At 43.0% G+C, this 18,828-nt stretch overlaps 1 protein-coding gene across 5 annotated transcripts in view; it reads left to right on the forward strand.

The window, feature by feature from the left end:
• LOC133653962 (protein polybromo-1-like) overlaps window positions 1–18,828 on the forward strand; it is a 123,095-nt gene that overhangs the window by 34,179 nt on the left and 70,088 nt on the right. For all 5 annotated transcript variants that reach the window (XM_062053844.1, XM_062053861.1, XM_062053868.1 and 2 more), the window contains exons 8-11: window positions 13,476–13,574; window positions 13,647–13,732; window positions 13,803–13,888; window positions 13,965–14,181. In XM_062053844.1, coding sequence (XP_061909828.1) covers window positions 13,476–13,574; window positions 13,647–13,732; window positions 13,803–13,888; window positions 13,965–14,181 — 488 coding nt within the window. The remainder of the gene's footprint in view (window positions 1–13,475; window positions 13,575–13,646; window positions 13,733–13,802; window positions 13,889–13,964; window positions 14,182–18,828) is intronic.

Below are 18,828 nucleotides of genomic sequence, written 5' to 3' on the forward strand. Positions count from 1 at the left end.
TTTAGGATGGGCATTAAGGGTGGGTAATTCTTGGGCGGGCGGCTGTCGATGTCGGTGCGGACGGCAGACCCAGTTGATATCTAAGGCCCCCGAAAGTCCAGTTGTAGCCTCAGATAGTGGTCACTGGTCAGAGAGGTCAGGGGATTTTGTAGGGTGGTGGTGAAGGAAAAAAAAGCTAGTGTGTTAAAAAAAAATGGGCAGCGTAGCTTTTTTAGGTTTTTCTTCATTACATGCTCAAGTCATTATTTTTTTCTTTTGTATTTGCGTGCTCAGCCCTTATCACACTTTCTTTTCCCACACGTACAACATTCTCATGCCTTTTAATCATTCGTTAGTCTGTAGTTTTAACAGACTTCACTCTCATCAATTTATCTTTTTCCTTCTTTAAAATCACTTTCAAAGCTGCCAACTGGCACTCGCCCAAACTGCTATCTAACCCGGCGCACTCACCCAAAAAGGCTGAGACATCTCCCGAACCCCGATAATATCACTCGTTGGAGTATAAATCTGTCACGGGCAGGTGTTTTTGAAACAACCCCGGAATCAGTCAACTCTATATGCGTCCAGCCCGGTGTTTTGAACACCCCGGAAACTACAGATTACTGCCCTGTACTAGTACGTATACCTCGTAATACTATCGCACCCAAGGAGGTAAAAACCTCAAGGCAGTGGCGTGTCTAAAATCTGATAGGCCACCGCACTCAGAGGCGGAATGATTTGAAGCAGTGTTTTTCAAACTGTGGTATGTGACCCCAAAATGGACAAGCGGTATAAAATGGATGGAGGGTATGTGTACCACTTGGGCTCCATCTAGTGGTACACCGAAAATATGCTTGATTCAGGGGTCACCAAAGTAGAAGATTAGAGATTAGATCACCAACCAGTCTACAAGTGCAGAGCAATTTGTACTGACCACATGCTTCTTACAATTTATTCTTGCACAGACTTTATTTGTAGGTTCCAATTTGGATAACCTTTCAAAGTCATGGTCCAATTATTCAAAGACCAACACAGAACAATAATACATGTGATACAAAAACACACAACTTGCCCACTGAACTATTTGGACATAATAAAAAATGTCTAATAGTACCACGCAATTAAAAAATACACCCATTTAACTTACTTACTATAGGCCAGATATATGCAAAACACTCTCCACACTTGGACATGTTTGACGCATTTTAAGTTGCAACAGAAAATGGATGGAAGGCTAGATATTACTGATGAATTACAAAACTTTAGGGAGGTCTGCGAAGTACACAAGGTAGGAATGGTTCACATACTCCTAATATTCAACTTTTTATCGTTTATACTTCATATTGTAGTGGTGGGCAACCTAAAGCCTGGTGTAATCCTTCGCGTCCGTAACTTGCGTAGGCGATGCCGTCTTTCCCTTCGCACTGCGGCGCGCACATATAGCAGGGCAATTGTAATCAGCGGATTCGGCGCGCACATATTCGGGTGGTGGGCAATCTTTTCCGGCGTGCAGATATTGGCGGGCAATCTTTATTTGCACGCACATATCCGGGTGGCGGGCATTCTTTTTGATTGATGATGACCGATTAAGAGCAGCCAGGTTCCAGGCGTCCGTGGTCCTTCACTAAACGTGAATTATTTTGGTTACAATATATTTTTTTCCACAAGCGTATTTAAAGTGTTTGCCTGCCAACACAAGAACAGGCGGAATTATATGTTTTGAACGTTATCTCAGTCCCACCATCTTTTGTTACTCCATCGTGATTCTGGTTGTACTCAATCCAGGTCATTTATTTGTTGTGCGAATACTGTGTAATATTTTAAATTATTCTGTTGCCGGCAATGTAAAATGTTTATGAATGTTACAGTTTTACTTTATTAAAGAGGAAAGTTGACTTACTATTTATTTGTTTAAAATGGATCCCCATTAGTTGCTACTGCCACTAAGCTTCCTGGGGTAAAGACAATAACATGTAAATAAAATAGAGGAGTGTATGTGTCTGTTACAAACATATGATATTTTAGAGTGTAAGACCTTCTTGTAGTATAAATAGTAAAAAAAAAAATTAAAATACCAGCGGGTTTTTAGTAAGCGCTTATCAACATATAACCATGATAGATTGTGGTGCATACTGACAATACTAGTCCAGAGTGAGCAATTCAATGCCAATCGTTCAGCCTTATTTTGTATAAGTTGGAGCTTTTGAAAATCTTTTTTGGAGAGCATAACCAAATCACGTTGGCGCAATAATCGAGATGAGACAGTGTTGGGTTTCAGCAGCACAGGCGTGCATGCTCGCTTTAAACACTGAAAAAAAAAGATAATAATGTTCCCAGGGCTCTGTGTACGTGCAGGTTGGTTTTAAAGATAACGTACATGTCATTATGTACGTCTAGTATATCAAAATAAACATAACAGAGGTGTAATGCCAACAAGTCCGCTGTGGCTGATTTTTTCAGGCTTCTGATTGGACAAAATGTGCATGACAGCAGGTGTGTGCATTTCTGTGTAGACAGAGACAGTTTTTAACTTACACTTGTGTGGATGGAGATCGTTTTAACCCCAAATATGCGTTTTTGAAACTGTCTGTGTTCGTGTGGACATGGCCTTGCACACGCCTCCCTACTCGCGGCTCGCTAGTGAGAAGTTACGTAAGTCGTGTGGTAAAATTTCAGCTTCAAACCGGATGGGCAATATGAACCCATCAACACAGACAAACAAGCGAGAATGCTGTGACAAAAAAACAACCTAGTTTTACCAACTAGAAAAAAAATGCACTTAAAAATGTTCAATATTCATTTAAGTTAAATTTTTGCTTACACAGATTAGAGCCCATTTTATTTTTTGTTTGTTTTTTACATAGGATGATTTACCTTCCAATTACAGTACAATGGTAAACAATTTTACAGTAATGTGAAATAAAAGTGTTTATCTTTTTAAATGTTCACTTGCATTATTGTTATTTATTATGATTACATTACATTATAAACACTATTGTTTTTATCGGTTATTTATTCAGTTTAAGAGCATGATGTAGACAAAAAATATTTTTCGAAAATGGATTATCGCATATTGTTCTGTTTGGCAACTTGAGACAAGAATATGTTGATTGACAGTCTAAAACTAACATGTCATCCTTCACTCTTTATTTTCACAGTTGTAGGCATTTATATGTATAAAATATTAAAATCACAAATCCAATTGCAATTGCAATTTTGGAGAGACAAATGTCAGTTACGGTTATTTTTTTCTCAAAATGGTGCAGCCCTAGTCTGAATCGATTAGAAACCATGGGGTGAATCTTTATAATGTTTATGTAGTTTATTTTCGACCGTGTCTGGAATAAAAATAGCGGTGAGGACTTTAAGATATATGTGTAAACAGTGTACATTTTCAAAATATAAATATGTATACTTTTGGAGAGGTTGGGGTGTGGTTTCTTTTGCATTCATTTGGGAATGCCTCCAGAACAGAACATCTTGCAGACAGCCTCTGACAAAACGGGTTATAAAAGGGACGCAAAATTTACCCAAAAGCATATCCAATACGTATTATCTAGACCAGGGGTCTTCAATGTTTTCCAGGCCAAGGACCCCAGATTGGTGAAGAGATGAAGAGGGGACATTTACTTTAGTGTGGCCCTGTGGCCATTTGTGGCCCACAGCTCAAGTTTTGTTGGTCCACATATATTGTCAGAAGAATGAAACCAAAAAGCTGTAAAAAAAAAAATGAGCAAACAAATATAAAAAAAACTCAAAATGGCTGCCAAATGCGTTGAGTTTTCAATATGCAGCCTTTGGTGGAAAACGTTTGAACATCCCTGCCCCACTTTTGTATCTTGTATAATACTCTGTTTTAAATTAAACTGTTTCTAAAGGTAGCCTACCTTATTGTGCAAAACTATGATAATCAAATAATACAGTATAGCGCCGCTAATCGCTAGTTATTTTAAAGGCTTTCATTAATATAATTTATATAAGTATTTATTAATGTTTTTATTTTAAAGGTGCAGTGAATAGGGTGACCATGCCCCTGCCATTTATAAACTACAATACAGTGTGTTTGATCAATGTTAATGTGTATTGAAAGACATTTAAATTGGTGGAAACAATCAGTGTATAAAAAAACTATTTAAAATAAGACTAATCAACCTGAAATTTCAAGACCCCCCTCTAGTACCTCTGCGGACCCCCTGGCGACAACAGACCTCCTGTTGAAGACCTGTGATCTATACCAGTGGTCCCCAACCACCGGGCTCGATTTATTAATATATATATATTTTTTTATATTTTTATTTTTTATTTTTTTTATTAAATCAACATAAATAACACAAGATACACTTACAATTAGTGCACCAACCCAAAAAACCTGGACATGTTTCAAACATTGGCGGGGTTTTTGCGTGAGACTGAGCCTGTGCCTTCATTCACCAAGCTGCTGCACGATCACTTGTCTGTGCTTTTAAAAGAGTTTGAGCGCTACTTCCCAACTTCAAAAGACCCACGAACTGCCAAGGAATGGATCCGCGACCCATTTGTCAACAAAGCAGATGAATCCAGCATGTCTGTGCAAGAAGAAGATCAAATGCTGGACATCGCAAATGACGGCAGCCTTAAAAGTGTATTTCAGACAAAAACTCTGCCTGTTTTCTGGATTAAAGTCATGGCAGAATACCCCGAGATCGCCACCACAGCACTGAAAACACTGTTGCCCATTCCAACATCCTATCTGTGTGAAGCGGGATTTTCTGCAGTGACAGCCACCAAAACAAAACAACGTAGCAGACTGGACATAAGCAACACACTTCGGGTGTCTTTGTCTCCCATTACCCCCAGTTGGGACCGTCTCGTTGCAGAGAAACAAGCTCAGGGCTCCCATTGATTTAGCGTTACGGTGAGTTAAAAATCTCATTTAGAGACTTTTACAGAAACTTGTATACACCCCAGATTGACCCATCTCTTTCAGACATTGAGACATTTCTCAATGGTATAGACTTACCTAAATTAAATACGAGGCAGGTATCAAATTTAGATCTTGCTATTTCTGTAGATGAACTTCACGATGCTCTTCAACAGATGCCAAACAATAAAGCACCAGGGCCTGATGGGTTCCCTGTGGAGTTCTACAAAACATTTTGGTCACTGCTAGCTCCGATATTTACAAAAATGGCTTTAGAGATTAAAGAAAACTCATTCCTTCCTCCAAATATGAACTCTGCCACAATCAGTCTCTTGCTAAAACCTGATAAAGACCCAACACTTCCATCCAGTTACCGGCCAATCTCCCTGATTAATTCTGATCTTAAAATTATCTGCAAAGTATTAGCTCAAAGATTAGAAAAAGTCACTCTTCCTGATCAAACAGGTTTCATCAAAGAGAGACAATCGTCCAACAATGTTCGCCGTCTACTCAATGTGATAGACTATTCTGTTATTCATAATTTAAAAACAGCTGTTGTTTCATTAGATGCTGAAAAAGCATTTGATAGAGTGAATTGGAATTTTCTTTTAGCTACTCTACAGAAATTTGGATTTGGAGACTCATTTATAGAATGGATCAAGGTCCTATATAGTTTCCCTACAGCCTCGGTTAGAACGAATAGCCAAATCTCCCCAAGGTTTAATCTTATGAGGGGCACAAGGCAAGGGTGTCCACTTTCTCCGTCACTGTTTGCTATATTTATTGAACCTCTTGCAACCGCAATTCGACAGCATGCAAATATTAAAGGCATTCATACCGCAACCGTTCATCATAAAATAAGACTTTATGCTGATGATGTATTACTTTTCTTACAAAATCCACATTCTTCTCTTCAAGATACAATCTCACTTATCAATAAATTCAGTTCTATTTCAGATTACTCAATCAACTGGTCCAAATCTACTGTGTCACCAATAAATTTTGACTTCCAGAGCACCTCATCGATTCCACTGCATAAAGGGAACATTAAATACCTGGGAATCAATATTTCCTCCACATTGTCAGATCTGAATCGCTTGAATTACTCCCCAATCTTAAAATTGATTGAGGATGATCTGGCGCGTTGGAAAGCACTGCCAATCTCACTTATGGGAAGGGTTTCTACCGTGAAAATGATGGTCTTGCCTAGGGTTAATTATCTCTTTTCAATGATTCCAACCAAACCTTCTCAAATCTGGTTTAAATCACTAGACTCACACATCAATCAGTTTCTTTGGAAGAGTAAACCAGCACGAATCAGCCTTAAAACTTTACAAAAACCAAAAGAATACGGGGGTCTAGAACTCCCAAACTTTTCATATTACTTCCTTGCAAATAAACTACAATATATACTAAAATGGACCAATCCCACTTTATTAGATAGTTTATGGTTAGAGATTGAACAATCACTTAGCCAGGAGATCCCAATTTCTAACTTGCCCTTTATTAGCCAAATTCTCCGAAAACACAACTGCTTCAAAAGTATTAATATACGCACTACCTTAACAGCTTGGTGGGAGTTTTTGAAAATAACTGGATCCCCGCTCACTCCCTGTCAATTTACGCCTATTTGGAATAATCCTGATTTTCTTTTAAACAAGAAGCCATTGAACTTTCCAACATGGTATGATAAAGGAGTCAGATGTCTTGGGGATATCATCAATGCAAACAGTTTTATCTCTTTTAAAAGTTTAATAACACAATATGCAATCAATCCTAATAAATTCCTAGAATATATACAAATCAAATCTGTAATTAGCGCAAGATTCAACAAAACAACATGGGAAAGTAATCCTACGACCGTTAAATTCTTCAAAACATCTGCCCCCAAAGCTTTATCCAAATTATATGCTCTCTTATCAAAAATAGATAACACAATAAGTATCCCAACTTCCAAATGGCACTCAGACGTATCCACAAGCCTTGACCCAGAATTCTGGAAACAAATATGCCTCAATACTTCTCGTTTGATTAAGAATCCAAATTTACGACTGATTCAGCTCAAAATACTTTACAGAATACATTACACCGGTCTAAGAATGTATAAAATGGGTTTAGCCGACTCTAACATTTGTGTACACTGCTCAGATAATAAGGTAGATAACTACTTACACTCAATGTGGTCCTGTGCTCCCGTGAGTAACTTTTGGCTTGGAGTGTGCGAGAACCTATCATTAGCGTTAGAGATTCCTATTCCCATCTCCCCCTACACTCTGCCTGTTGGGTGATCTCTCCGCAACTGACTTTGATATAAACAAAACATACCTACTTATAAATGCAATAGGCATCGCCAAGAAAACTATTCTCATGAATTGGAAATCAAAAAATAATTTATGTATAAATCTTTACAAAAACATTTTATTAGATTATGTAGTTATGGAAAGAATGTCTGCTGAATCAAAACAACAACTGACAGAATTCAGATCTCTTTGGGCACCGCTAATTGATTTCCTGACCTGATTCCCATGGGGGCCGGGGCTGGGGCTCTGTCCCGGGGGTCTTGCTCCGTGGGTGGGGGGTCGTGGGTGCCGGGGGGGCCGTGTGCTGCGGGGTCGGGTGGGCCTGGGGTGTGTTCCCTGGTGCCGGCCTGGCGGGCCGATCCGTGGGTGGTCTGGGGGCTGGGGGTGGATGGGGGTGCCTTGGCGGGGGTTGGGGTGCGGGTGGAGCTGTTGGGGGTGGCCGCCTTGGGTTGGGTGGGGGGATGCCCCTCTCGTGGGTGGTTGGGCGGGGGGTTGCGCCCGTGGGGCCGGGGCCTTGCCGCTGTCGGGCGGGGGTCGGCTCGTGCCCCTCTGGCTTCGGGTGTCCGTGGGCTTCCTCCTTCCCCTGGGGAGCGGGGCGGGGTCTGCCCGGGGTCGCCCTACGCTGCGGCTGTGCGGGCCCGCCTGGTGCCGGGTTGGGGGGGCTGCTTTCCTCCCTTGTTGGGGCCCCGGCGGTGCTGCCCGACTGCCCTGCGGGGGTCTCCCTCCTGTGTTTTACTCCGCCCTTATTTATTTATTAATTTTATTTATATATATACTTATATATATATATTTTTTAATTATCTATTTAATAAATTTTATTTGTTCTGTTAAATTATATACATGTATATATAGGTGCGTGTGTGTGTGTGTGTGTGTGTGTGTGTGTGTGTGTGTGTGTGTGTGTGTGTGTGTGTACGTTTGTATGTATGTATGGTGGAATCTGTGTGTATGTATGTAGGTACATGTGTGTGTGTCGCTGCCCCGGTGTGCATTGCTGATCGCGGCACCAGGCCTGCAGAGATGCCATGGCATGCCGGCTGTGGGTGCGGGGCTGGGCCCTTATCGCTTTTTGCCGGATGGGGTGCCTGGTGGGTGGTGGGCGGGGGGGCCTGGACGTGCGGGTATGGCTGCGGGGTTTGGTGGCGCTGGACACTGTTGGCAACCAGGCCTCATGTTTATTTTTATTTTATTTTATTTATTATTTTTATTTTTATTTTAATTTTTTATATTTTGTGTTTTTGTTTTTGTTTTGTTTTGGTGTATGTATGTGTGTGTATATGTGTGCATATGTATATGTATGTAGGTGTATATATGTGTGTGTGTGTGTGTGTATGTGTATATGCATGCATGTGTGTATGTGTATGTATGTGTATATACATATATGTATGTATATGTGTGTATGTATGTGTGTATGTATGTGTAGGTGTGTGTATGGGTGTGGATGTCCGGTGGATCGATTGGCCTGTATGTGGATGAGTTGGGGTAGGTGGGTTGGCGGCCTCTGTGGTAGCTGGGGGTGTGCGTTGTTGTGGTTTACGGGGTAGGTCGCTTTTTTTTTTGTTTCAGGTTTCGGCGGCCGCGGGTGTTTGTACTGCGGACGGGCGGTGGTGGTGATGGTTGCTGTGGTACTGCCGGCGGTTGGCGTCGCTGTGTTGGGTTGGAGTGGTTGGGGGACTGTGGCTGGTATCTGTGCGCTTGTGGGGTTGTGAGGGCTGGCTGGCGTTGGCTTGACGGCTGGTTTGGGGGCTGGCGTGCGGACGGGGTGCATTGACTTCTTCCCCAGTTGGGGGGCACCATCCCCTGGCCGGAACTCGTATGGGTGCGTTGCTGTGTGGATGGCCGGGATGCGGTGTTTGCATTGGGCATGGGGCTGTGCAGTTTTTCTGCGTTTGGTTGCTGGTATGGGCTCTGCGGGGTTGGGTTGGGGCGGGCGGGGGCTGGCTTTGTTTGGCGGGGGGTGGGCTCGCGTGACGTCACGCTAAAGTGGTCTGGTGTGGGTCACGGGCCGTGGGGGGGGGCGGCTTCCTGGCCGTAGTTCCTGGTTGTCGGCCGCATGGACTGGGGGGGATGTCCGGGCCCTCTACTCCTCCTACTTATAGCACACACAGTCACACAAATATAGGACTTTGGGGGATTGTCCTGCGGGGAGGCATGGCGGGGGGTTGAGGATGCCTCCTATGGGGCTCCGGTCCTCCTGTCTTGTCCCCTGCTCGGCCATCCCTCAATCTTAGCTGCATATTAGACACTTAGGATTTGGAGGGCTCGGCTTGGTTGGGACCCACCAAGACCTTGATGTCCCCCAATTTTAATCGCATTATTAGTTCCCACAAGCATACATATCTCACTCACGCTACAGTACACGCATCAATAGGGACTGGAGGTCGGCTGTAATGGCTGACCTCCTAATTTTAACTACACAGTAGACACTCTGGGGGCCTTGTACACATGCATGTGGGAGGGTTGGGGTTCGGCGCACCCCTCATTGCCTCGTCGGCCGGCGCGGATTCCGGGGACTGCGTTCTGGTGGCCTGCCAGGCTTTTATTAATTTATTATTATTATTATTATTTTTTTTTTTTTTAATGTGTATATATATGTATGTATATATATATATATATATATATATGTGTGTATGTGTGTATGTATGTATGTGTATGTGTATGTGTATGTATATATGTATATATATATATTTATTTATTTTTATTTTATTTTATTTTTTTAAGATAATTTTTATTATTTACTTACTTTATTTTATTTAATTATTTGTATTTGTTATTTTTAATTTAATTTGTATTTCATTTTATTATTATTATTTTTTATTTCTTATTTTTATTTTTTTTTAATTATTGTTATTTTTGTTTAATCTTATTATTTATTTGTGTGTGGCGTCGCGCGGGTCTCGCTTCCTGTTGGGTGGGGTCCGTGCCCGTGTGGCCCGACCTTGCGCTGTGGGGTCTCTGTTGGCGACTTGATGTGGTGGCGGCGCGGCGCCCGTGTCTGGTCTGGATACTGTGTCTCGGTTGTTTGGGCGGTGGTGTGTTTGTGCGGGTTTGGGTTGGGGTGGTGGGGTCTTTTGGCGGGGGGGGGGGGGGGGGTGTGTTGGTGTCTCTTGTTTGCGTGTTGGCGTTTGGGCTTGCTGGCGGGCTGGCGCTGGCTGGTATCTGTGATCCTGTTGGCGTGTGGTTGCCGGTCGCGGTTTTTTTTTTGATCGCTTTGATTTGATTGGGTGGTGCTGGCTGTCTGTGGGTGTTGTGGCTGCTGTTTCTGCTGCCGTTTGTTTGTGGTGTGGGCGCCCGTGGCTGCTGGGCCTGGTGCAGGGGGGTGGCTGATGTTGTGACTGGTGGCAGCGCGCGCGCGTGGTGGTTGTCGGGGCTGACAAACTGTGTATATGTATGTGTATGTGTGTGTGTGTATGTATGTATGTATGTATGTATGTATGTATATATATGTGTATGTGTATGCATGTGTATGTGTACATGTGTATGTTTATGTGTATGTATATATATATGTATGTATATTACTGGGGGTACATTCTGGGCCTGCCTGTCGGGTGGGGGTCGGCGCCTCAGGCTACTGCATCCGGACTGCGTGTCTGGAGCTCCTGGGTCCCGCCGTCCATCCCTTCCGGGTGCCCGTCTTGGTTGGGGCCTGCTGGGTCTGGTCCCTGCGTCTACTGTGGTGGCTTGGTGCTGCAGGGTATTCCGAGGTGCTGCGAGTCGGCCAGTTGTTGGGGTAGCGACCTTGTGTGTCAGCATGTCTGTGATCTTCTTTTAATTCTTTTTTTATTTATTTATTTATTCATTTTTTTTATAAATAGATTTAATTATTTATTTATTTATTTTTTTCCCCTTTTTTAAAAAAAATATATTTTATTAATATTATTATTATTATTATTATGTATTTATTTATTTTATTTATTTATTCCCCTACCTCAGGGGGGGGGGGGACTCGGCGGGGCGGTTGCTGGTTGTTCCATCTCTATCATTGGGGTCCCTGCGGGTGGGGTGGGTGGTTCCTGTGGCCCCGTGCTGGGTGGTCCTGTGGCGGCCGGCTTGGGTGGGGTGGCCGTGGGCTGGCCTCGCCGCGCTCTCCGGGGGTGGGGGGGGGGGGCTCGTGGGGGCCCTGTTGCCGGTGGGGCGGGGGAGGTCTTCCCGTCCGGTTGCGGGGGGTCTCCGGGCCCCTCTGGCGGGGCGTCCCGCCTTTCTGTCCGTGTGGGGTGTGGTCTCTCGCTGGCTTGGGGTCTGGCTTCCCCCTGTTTTTCTCGTGCCTTGTCCTCTGCCGGGTGCGTCTGTCTGCGGCCTGCTGCTGGCCCTTGTGGGCGGCACAGTGGGCCAGGCTCTGGGGTTCCTGTCGCTGTCCGGCTTGGCTGCGTGGGGGCGATGGCCCCTGGTTCCCTGGGCACCACACCTACTGTTTGTGGGATGGGTTCTCGGGGAGGCTGGGGCCGTACTCTGGCTCCCGCACACACTGGGAGTCAAATGTATTGTACATGCAAATTCACATATACTCACACACATACATACAGACATACGTAGGTACCTACGCTCCCACATACATATACAAATAAATACAGTACATATTTACACACTCAAAGTTCGTACATCCACACGCACATTCATTATACAAACATACTGTATACACATACTGTACATATACATTCACTGTAAAAACATACATATACACATACTGTACATATACATTCACTGTACAAACACACACATACACATACTACACATACATTCACTGTACAAACACACACATACATATACTGTACATATACATTCACTGTACAAACACACATTTACACATACTGTACATATACATTCACTGTTCAAACACACATACTGTATACACATACTGTACATATACATTCGCTGTACACACATATACACATACTGTACATATACATTCACTGTACAAGCACACATACACATACTGTACATATACAAGTACATATGCACACATACACTCATGCACATAATCACGTTTCATCAAACATATATTAACGTTGTTGCCCTAGGGTAAACTGGGTATAACACATGGCACACTGACAAAGCTTAACCTATTGTTACTATAACAATCTACAAGGTTAAGGTTGCTTCTCTTTCTTCCCCTCCATTTTTCTGCATTCTTTTGTATCTCAAGTTATCATTACGTATATGTATTGTTGCATTTGAACAATTGTATTGTTGATAATAAAGGTAAAGTACTGGTATTGTTTATTATCAATAGCACTATTTCTATTGGTATTCATATTGCTCCATTTTTAGTGTAATAATGCTCATTGTCATTTCTGTATTTTTTTTTTTTTAATTTTCGCTAACTGCTTATTTGCTATTACTTTTACCATCATATTTGTACATGTCGTATTTGCTGATGTTGCTCTGTTGTTGTTGTTGTTGTTGTTGTTTTTGTCTCTCTGTCTAATCCCCCTCTTGTCCCCACAATTCCCCCCTCTGTCTTCCTTTTTCTCTCTTTCTATCCCCTCCTGCTCCGGCCCGGCTGCACCAAATGATAATATAAATACATTTAATAAAGTCAAAATACAAGTAAGGCAACAAGAGAAGTATCCTACACTTATCTTTTATAAAGTAAATCTGAACAGCCGATATGGGCATCTACATCTGCTATATGATTTGCCCGAGAAGCTGGGCAGGACATTATTAAAAAAAAAAAAAAAAAAAAAAAAAAAAAATCTCATGCACTTTATATTTGTTTTTAATGTTGTATCTGCAGCTTATTTTGAAGGCATGTAAACATTACCATAGCAACGAAAATCAGAGCACGTTTGGGCAGAGGGAGGTGAGGGAGAGGAGGAGCTTGTGAGTCGACTCGGGCACACAAACATGCAGGAGGCTTATCTGACGGTTCAAACTGACAACTTTATTTCAGCTGTTGAAAAATAACATTCATAATGAGAGTAGTGTGGAATTGCTAATTCTTGTCATTTATATATTTTTCCACGTGATTTTTTTATTTATGTAATGGGCAGAGAGGAAGTTACCAGAGACGTTGATGTTATACTGATGTTATGTTGTTGGCGCAATGTGCTAATAAAGGTCCATATGAGTACACAGTGGATTCACGTTTATTATTTTACTTTTTCATGAAAAAAAAAAAAAAAAAAAAATCACCCCCCCCCCCTGCCGGGCCGCGGGACAAATTATCAAGCGTTGACCGATCCGCAGCTACAAAAAGGTTGGGGACCACTGATCTATACCACAAGGAAGTGTTTTAAATGTGCATCGAAAATCATCATTGGTCCTCTTTGCTGATCAATACATGCATTTGTTTCCAGATGGCCCACTACAGGAGCATCTCTGCCATGGCTAAAGATGTAGATTTACTGGTAAAAAATGCCAAAACCTATAACGAGCCCGGGTCCCAGGTCTTTAAGGTGAGTGTGTTAGAGAGTGGACATTTGTGGTCAACATTTTTCTTGTTACACACTGGCACATTTGTGTTCCAGGATGCAATCACCATCAAAAAAGTTTTTGCACAAAAGAAGTCGGAGATGGAACACGGTGAACCAATCAAATCCAGCATTCGTATCAGGTGCTGGATAAACAAGTGAATAATTTGATTGTAGTGGAAAGTTCTTGTAGTCTACATTTGTGTCTCCCAGGAATCGACGTTGTGCGCAGGGTGACCGCCTCTCAGCGATCAGCATGGCTCTTCAGTATGAAAGTGACGAGGACGGAATACTTTCCGGTACGTCCTTACAAAACAGCTACGCGCTTTTCGGACGTGAGTAATGTGACTAACTGTCTCTTCCTGCACTGCTCAGGGTCCGTCCACTACGATGAGGGGGAGTCCGAGGCCGAGAGTTTGAACTCCAACATCGACATGAGTAACCCCATCTTCCAGCTGTACGAAGCTATACGAGGTGCAAGGAACAACCAGGGCCTCCTGATCTCGGAACCGTTCTTGGAGCTGCCCTCCAGGAAGGACCACCCTGACTACTACCATCAGATCTCTGAGCCCATGTGCCTTCATCAGATCAAGTAAGAAACCTGCCATCTTCATGTGTCCATTGACAAGCATAATTGTTTATTTGTTAAAATCTGACTTCAAAGAGGAACTGCAATATTTTTGGAAATGACAACCCTTTCTTTGTGAGACAAGCACACATTCATTTCCTTTTTTTAATGCAATGACTCGTAAACGCTAGCAAAAGTCAGCTAACAAAGGAGGTAATGGGAGTTGTTACGTCATTGCGTATATTTGACGTTGTTTACTCTTATAACTGAGTTTGATTGCAAGTAAATATTCCGAACAAGCAAGTAATATATGTTTGTTGCATTGAACAATCAATAAATTAGTCCTTAAAATATCAAAATGCACCCTGTTAACGTAGTTGAAATGCCCTCTGGGAACAAGACTCAGCCAATGGAAGTCAAGCTGGCGGCTTCATGCATATGGCTACTCGTCATGGGGATTTTGCGACACTTACAGGCAGAAATTGGTATTGCAACTTGTAGGTGTGGCCACGCGTCATTTTGATTTTGCAACTGCTCTAGGCAGAAAATGGCACTGCAACTTGTCGCTTTTTAAGCTTTCCACCATCTTTTGTAGTATTTATAGCTGTTATACCATCTTTAATGCTTAATCTACCCTCTTAAAGGCCTACTGAAACCCACTACTACCGACCACGTAGTCTGATAGTTTATGTATCAATGATGAAATCTTAACATTGCAACACAGGCCAATACGGCCGGGTTAACTTATAAAGTGCAATTTTAAATTTCCCGCAAAACTTCCGGTTGAAAAAGTCTAGGTATGATGACGTATGTGCGTGACGTCGAGGGTTGAAACGGAAGTATTCGGACACATTGTATCACAATACAAACAGCTCTGTTTTCATCGCAAAATTCCACAGTATTCTGGACATCTGTGTTGGTGAATCTTTTGCAATTTGTTTAATGAACAATGGAGACTGCAAAGAAGAAAGCTGTAGGTGGGATCGGTGTATTAGCGGCGGCTGCAGCAACACAACCAGGAGGACTTAGTTGGATAGCAGACGCGCTACCGTGACTACAGCTTTGGCTTCCAAACATTTAATCGCTTGCCCGTACGTGCGTGTCACTATGTGCATGTCACGTACGTAACTTTGGGGAAATATATGTTTCTTGCCGACTCTGATGGCGGCCGGGGTGTCGTCGAAAGCTACAACGCCCGCCGCCGCACCGCTGTCCTCACCTTGACTTCCTCCGTCTCCGGGCCGCCGACCGCATCGATGATCGGGTAAAGAAGTCCTTCGTCGCGCCGTCGATCGCTGGAACGCAGGTGAGCACGGGTCGTGATGAGCAGACGAGAGCTGGCTTTGGTGGAGCGCTAATGTTTTTAGCATAGCTCTGTCGAGGTCTCGTAGCTAAGTTGGCTTCAATGGCGTCGTTAACAACAGCATTGTTAAGCTTCGCCAGGCGGTATAGCATTAACCGTGTAGTTGCAGGTCCAGTGTTTAATAGTATTGTTGATTTTCTGTCTATCCTTCCAGTCAGGGGCTTATTTCTTTCGTTTCTATCTGCAGTTAAGCCCGATGCTATCACGTTAGCTCCGTAGCTAAAGTGTTTCGCCGATGTATTGTCATGGAGATAAAAGTCACTGTGAATGTCCATTTCGAGTTCTCGACTCTCATTTTCAAGAGGATATAGTATCAGAGGTGGTTTAAAATACAAATCTGTGAACCACAATAGAAAAAGGAGTGAGTGTGGAATCCAATGAGCCCTTGTACCTAAGTTACGGTCAGAGCGAAAAAAGATACGTCCTGCACTGCACTCTAGTCCTTCACTCTCACGTTCCTCATCCACAAATCTTTCATCCTGGCTCAAATTAATGGGAAAATCGTCGCTTTCTCTGTCCGAATCGCTCTCGCTGCATTGAAAACAATGGGGAAATGTGAGGAGCCCTTCAACCTGTGACGTCACGCTACTTCCGGTACAGGCAAGGCTTTTTTTTATCAGCGACCAAAAGTTGCGAACTTTATCGTCGATGTTCTCTACTAAATCCTTTCAGCAAAAATATGGCAATATCGCGAAATGATCAAGAATGACACATAGAATGGATCTGCTATCCCCGTTTAAATTTTAAAAAATCATTTCAGTAGGCCTTTAAATGTATTATTATTTAATTTGATTCCACTGGTTTATATTTTTTTTATTCGATTTATTAATTTAATTGAAGAAATTGGCCCTAGTGTGTGAATGTGAGTGTGAATGTTGTCTGTCTATCTGTGTTGGCCCTGCGATGAGGTGGTGACTTGTCCAGGGTGTAGGCTGGGATAGGCTCCAGCCACCCCTGCGACCCCGAGAGGGACAAGCGGTAGAAAATAGATGGATGGATAGAAGGTAAATAGTGCTTTTTCACCACAATTTCACAGCATTTTATCCCTATTACAAAAAGTGTATTTCTTATTTCTTACAAAGAAAGATGATGGACAGTTAAAAAACGTAATGTGGAAGTTTTAACTTCTGCCTATAGAGGTCCCAAGATCATTCTGATGCATGGACTACGAAAAAGATGACTTCTTTCCGGTTTTAATTCACCTATTCCTACCCCCAATGAGTGGCACATTTAGGCCACACCCACTTCCTGCTCATAAATTATTCTGACCCCCCTCAATCTCCCGCGGCCTCCCTTTCTAGATGAGGACCTATACTACTACTGATGTCAGAAAAAAATCATACATACTTTTATTAGTTTGTAATGTAGAATGTTAGAAAATGTTTGATCAAGTAAAATTACTCAAACAGAAAACAATGGTAGCTAGGAAAAATACTAACCTATTTATTATTAACTGTCTGGAATGGACTTATGCTGTCTTTAAAAGGGACCTATGATGATTTTTGTCTTTTCTGAATGATAAAAGTTACAATGTTGGATACTAGTGTAAACAATGTCAACGCAACAAATCATAATGTTCATGCATTTTGGTGTGAGTTTGCATGCAGTATTGGATGACTCTGCCAGTAGGGTTGTGACTTTGTGACGTCACAGCGAGGTTGACGTACTTACTTGGATTTTACAGTGCATTTGGAAAGTATTCACAGTACTTAATTTTTTCCACATTTTATGTTCCAGCCTTATTCCAAAATAGAATTAAATAATTTAATTCATCTTCAAAATTCTACACACAATACCCCATGACAATATGAAAGTTATTTTGTAGAGATTTTTGCAAATCTATTCAAAATAAAAAAAATCTAAAAAATCATGTGTACATAAGTATTCACAGCCTTCACGATGAAGCTCAAAAGTGAGATGAGGTGCTACCTGTTTCAAGTGATCATCCTTCCTACAGCTTAATTGGAGTCCATCCGTGGTAAATTCTGTTGATTGGACATAATTTGTGCCTATACACCAGGCAGGTAAAGCGGATTGCCAGCTCAATTATAGCAGAAATCTCTCACCCTCTTTATGGTGAGTTCTAGCTCCTCCCGTCTGGTCAGAGGCTTAGTGTCACAATCGGCCTTCGCCGCCGATACAAAATTAATACGAAAAATAACAAAAAGAGCCCTCAATAAAGACTGAGAAATAAACAACTAAGGACGCACAAAAAAAGCTGTGGAGAAACGAAAGTCGCTTACAAAAAGGTGTGGACAGAAACAAGGAAACACTACACGGCAGCGTCGGAGCAAAGCTACAGAAACAAGGAGCGTGAATGGAGCCAGAGCAGAGGAGATGAACACGACTGGAAAGGTGAAGCATCAGGAATAAACTGGCGCCACGTGAATGGACTGGAGAGCTTAAGTAGTCAGGAAGGAAATAAGGTGGCTCCGCTCTGTAGCCCAAAAACCAGGCACTGCAAAACAAAGCAGACAGGTTGCAACAGAGCTGCCAGATCATAACAGTACCTCTCTTCTACTACAAGGCGACCCCTGGCAGCCTGCCTGTCTTTTCGGGATGGAGAGAGTGGAAGTCACACATAAGGGATGGATCGAGGACATAGGAGCTGGAGACTCATGAGCGTTCATCAGGTCCGTTCCCATCACAGTCAACTAGAGGCTGAACTAACTCCCCTGCCCTGCCTTTTGGAGTAAAAATGGCCTTCTCCGTGTAAGCTGGGTGACATCAATCATGTGTGGAAGAGGAGAAGGCGTTGAAGAAGGGCACAGCGGACTGGGGTTAACCGGTTTGAGGTTGGATTTGTCAACCACAGGATGTCGCCTAATGGATGAAGGCAGCTAGAGTTTAACCGCCGTGGAACTCATGATCCTGGTGATCTTGAAGGTCCCCACAAACCTGGGAGAAAGCTTCCTAGAGGAGCCAGCCAACGGTAAGTCCCGAGACGACAATCAGACCTCTTGTCCAGGTTGATAAGTGGGGGCTGGTATTCTGCGGCGATCCGCCAGCCTACAGTTTTGGGCAGCCTTCTGGGACAAAGTCGCTCTTGCGTCCTCTGGGAAGGAGAAATAAGCTGCTGTTTACTGTAGGTGACTTTAAAAGGAGACATACCTGTGGCCAAAGAGGTGAGGTAATTATGAGCGTACTCCACCCAAGGGAGGTGGGAGGACCAGGACGAAGGGTGTCAGTGGCATATATAGCGGAGTGCTGACTCCAAGTCCTGGTTAGCCTGCTCCGCCTGGCCGTTGGTCTGGGGACGATATCCCAACGAAAGACTCTAAGTGGCCCTCAATGCCTTGCAAAAATCC

Source organism: Entelurus aequoreus, linkage group LG01, assembly GCF_033978785.1.
Source record: "Entelurus aequoreus isolate RoL-2023_Sb linkage group LG01, RoL_Eaeq_v1.1, whole genome shotgun sequence".
Lineage (NCBI taxonomy): Eukaryota > Metazoa > Chordata > Actinopteri > Syngnathiformes > Syngnathidae > Entelurus > Entelurus aequoreus.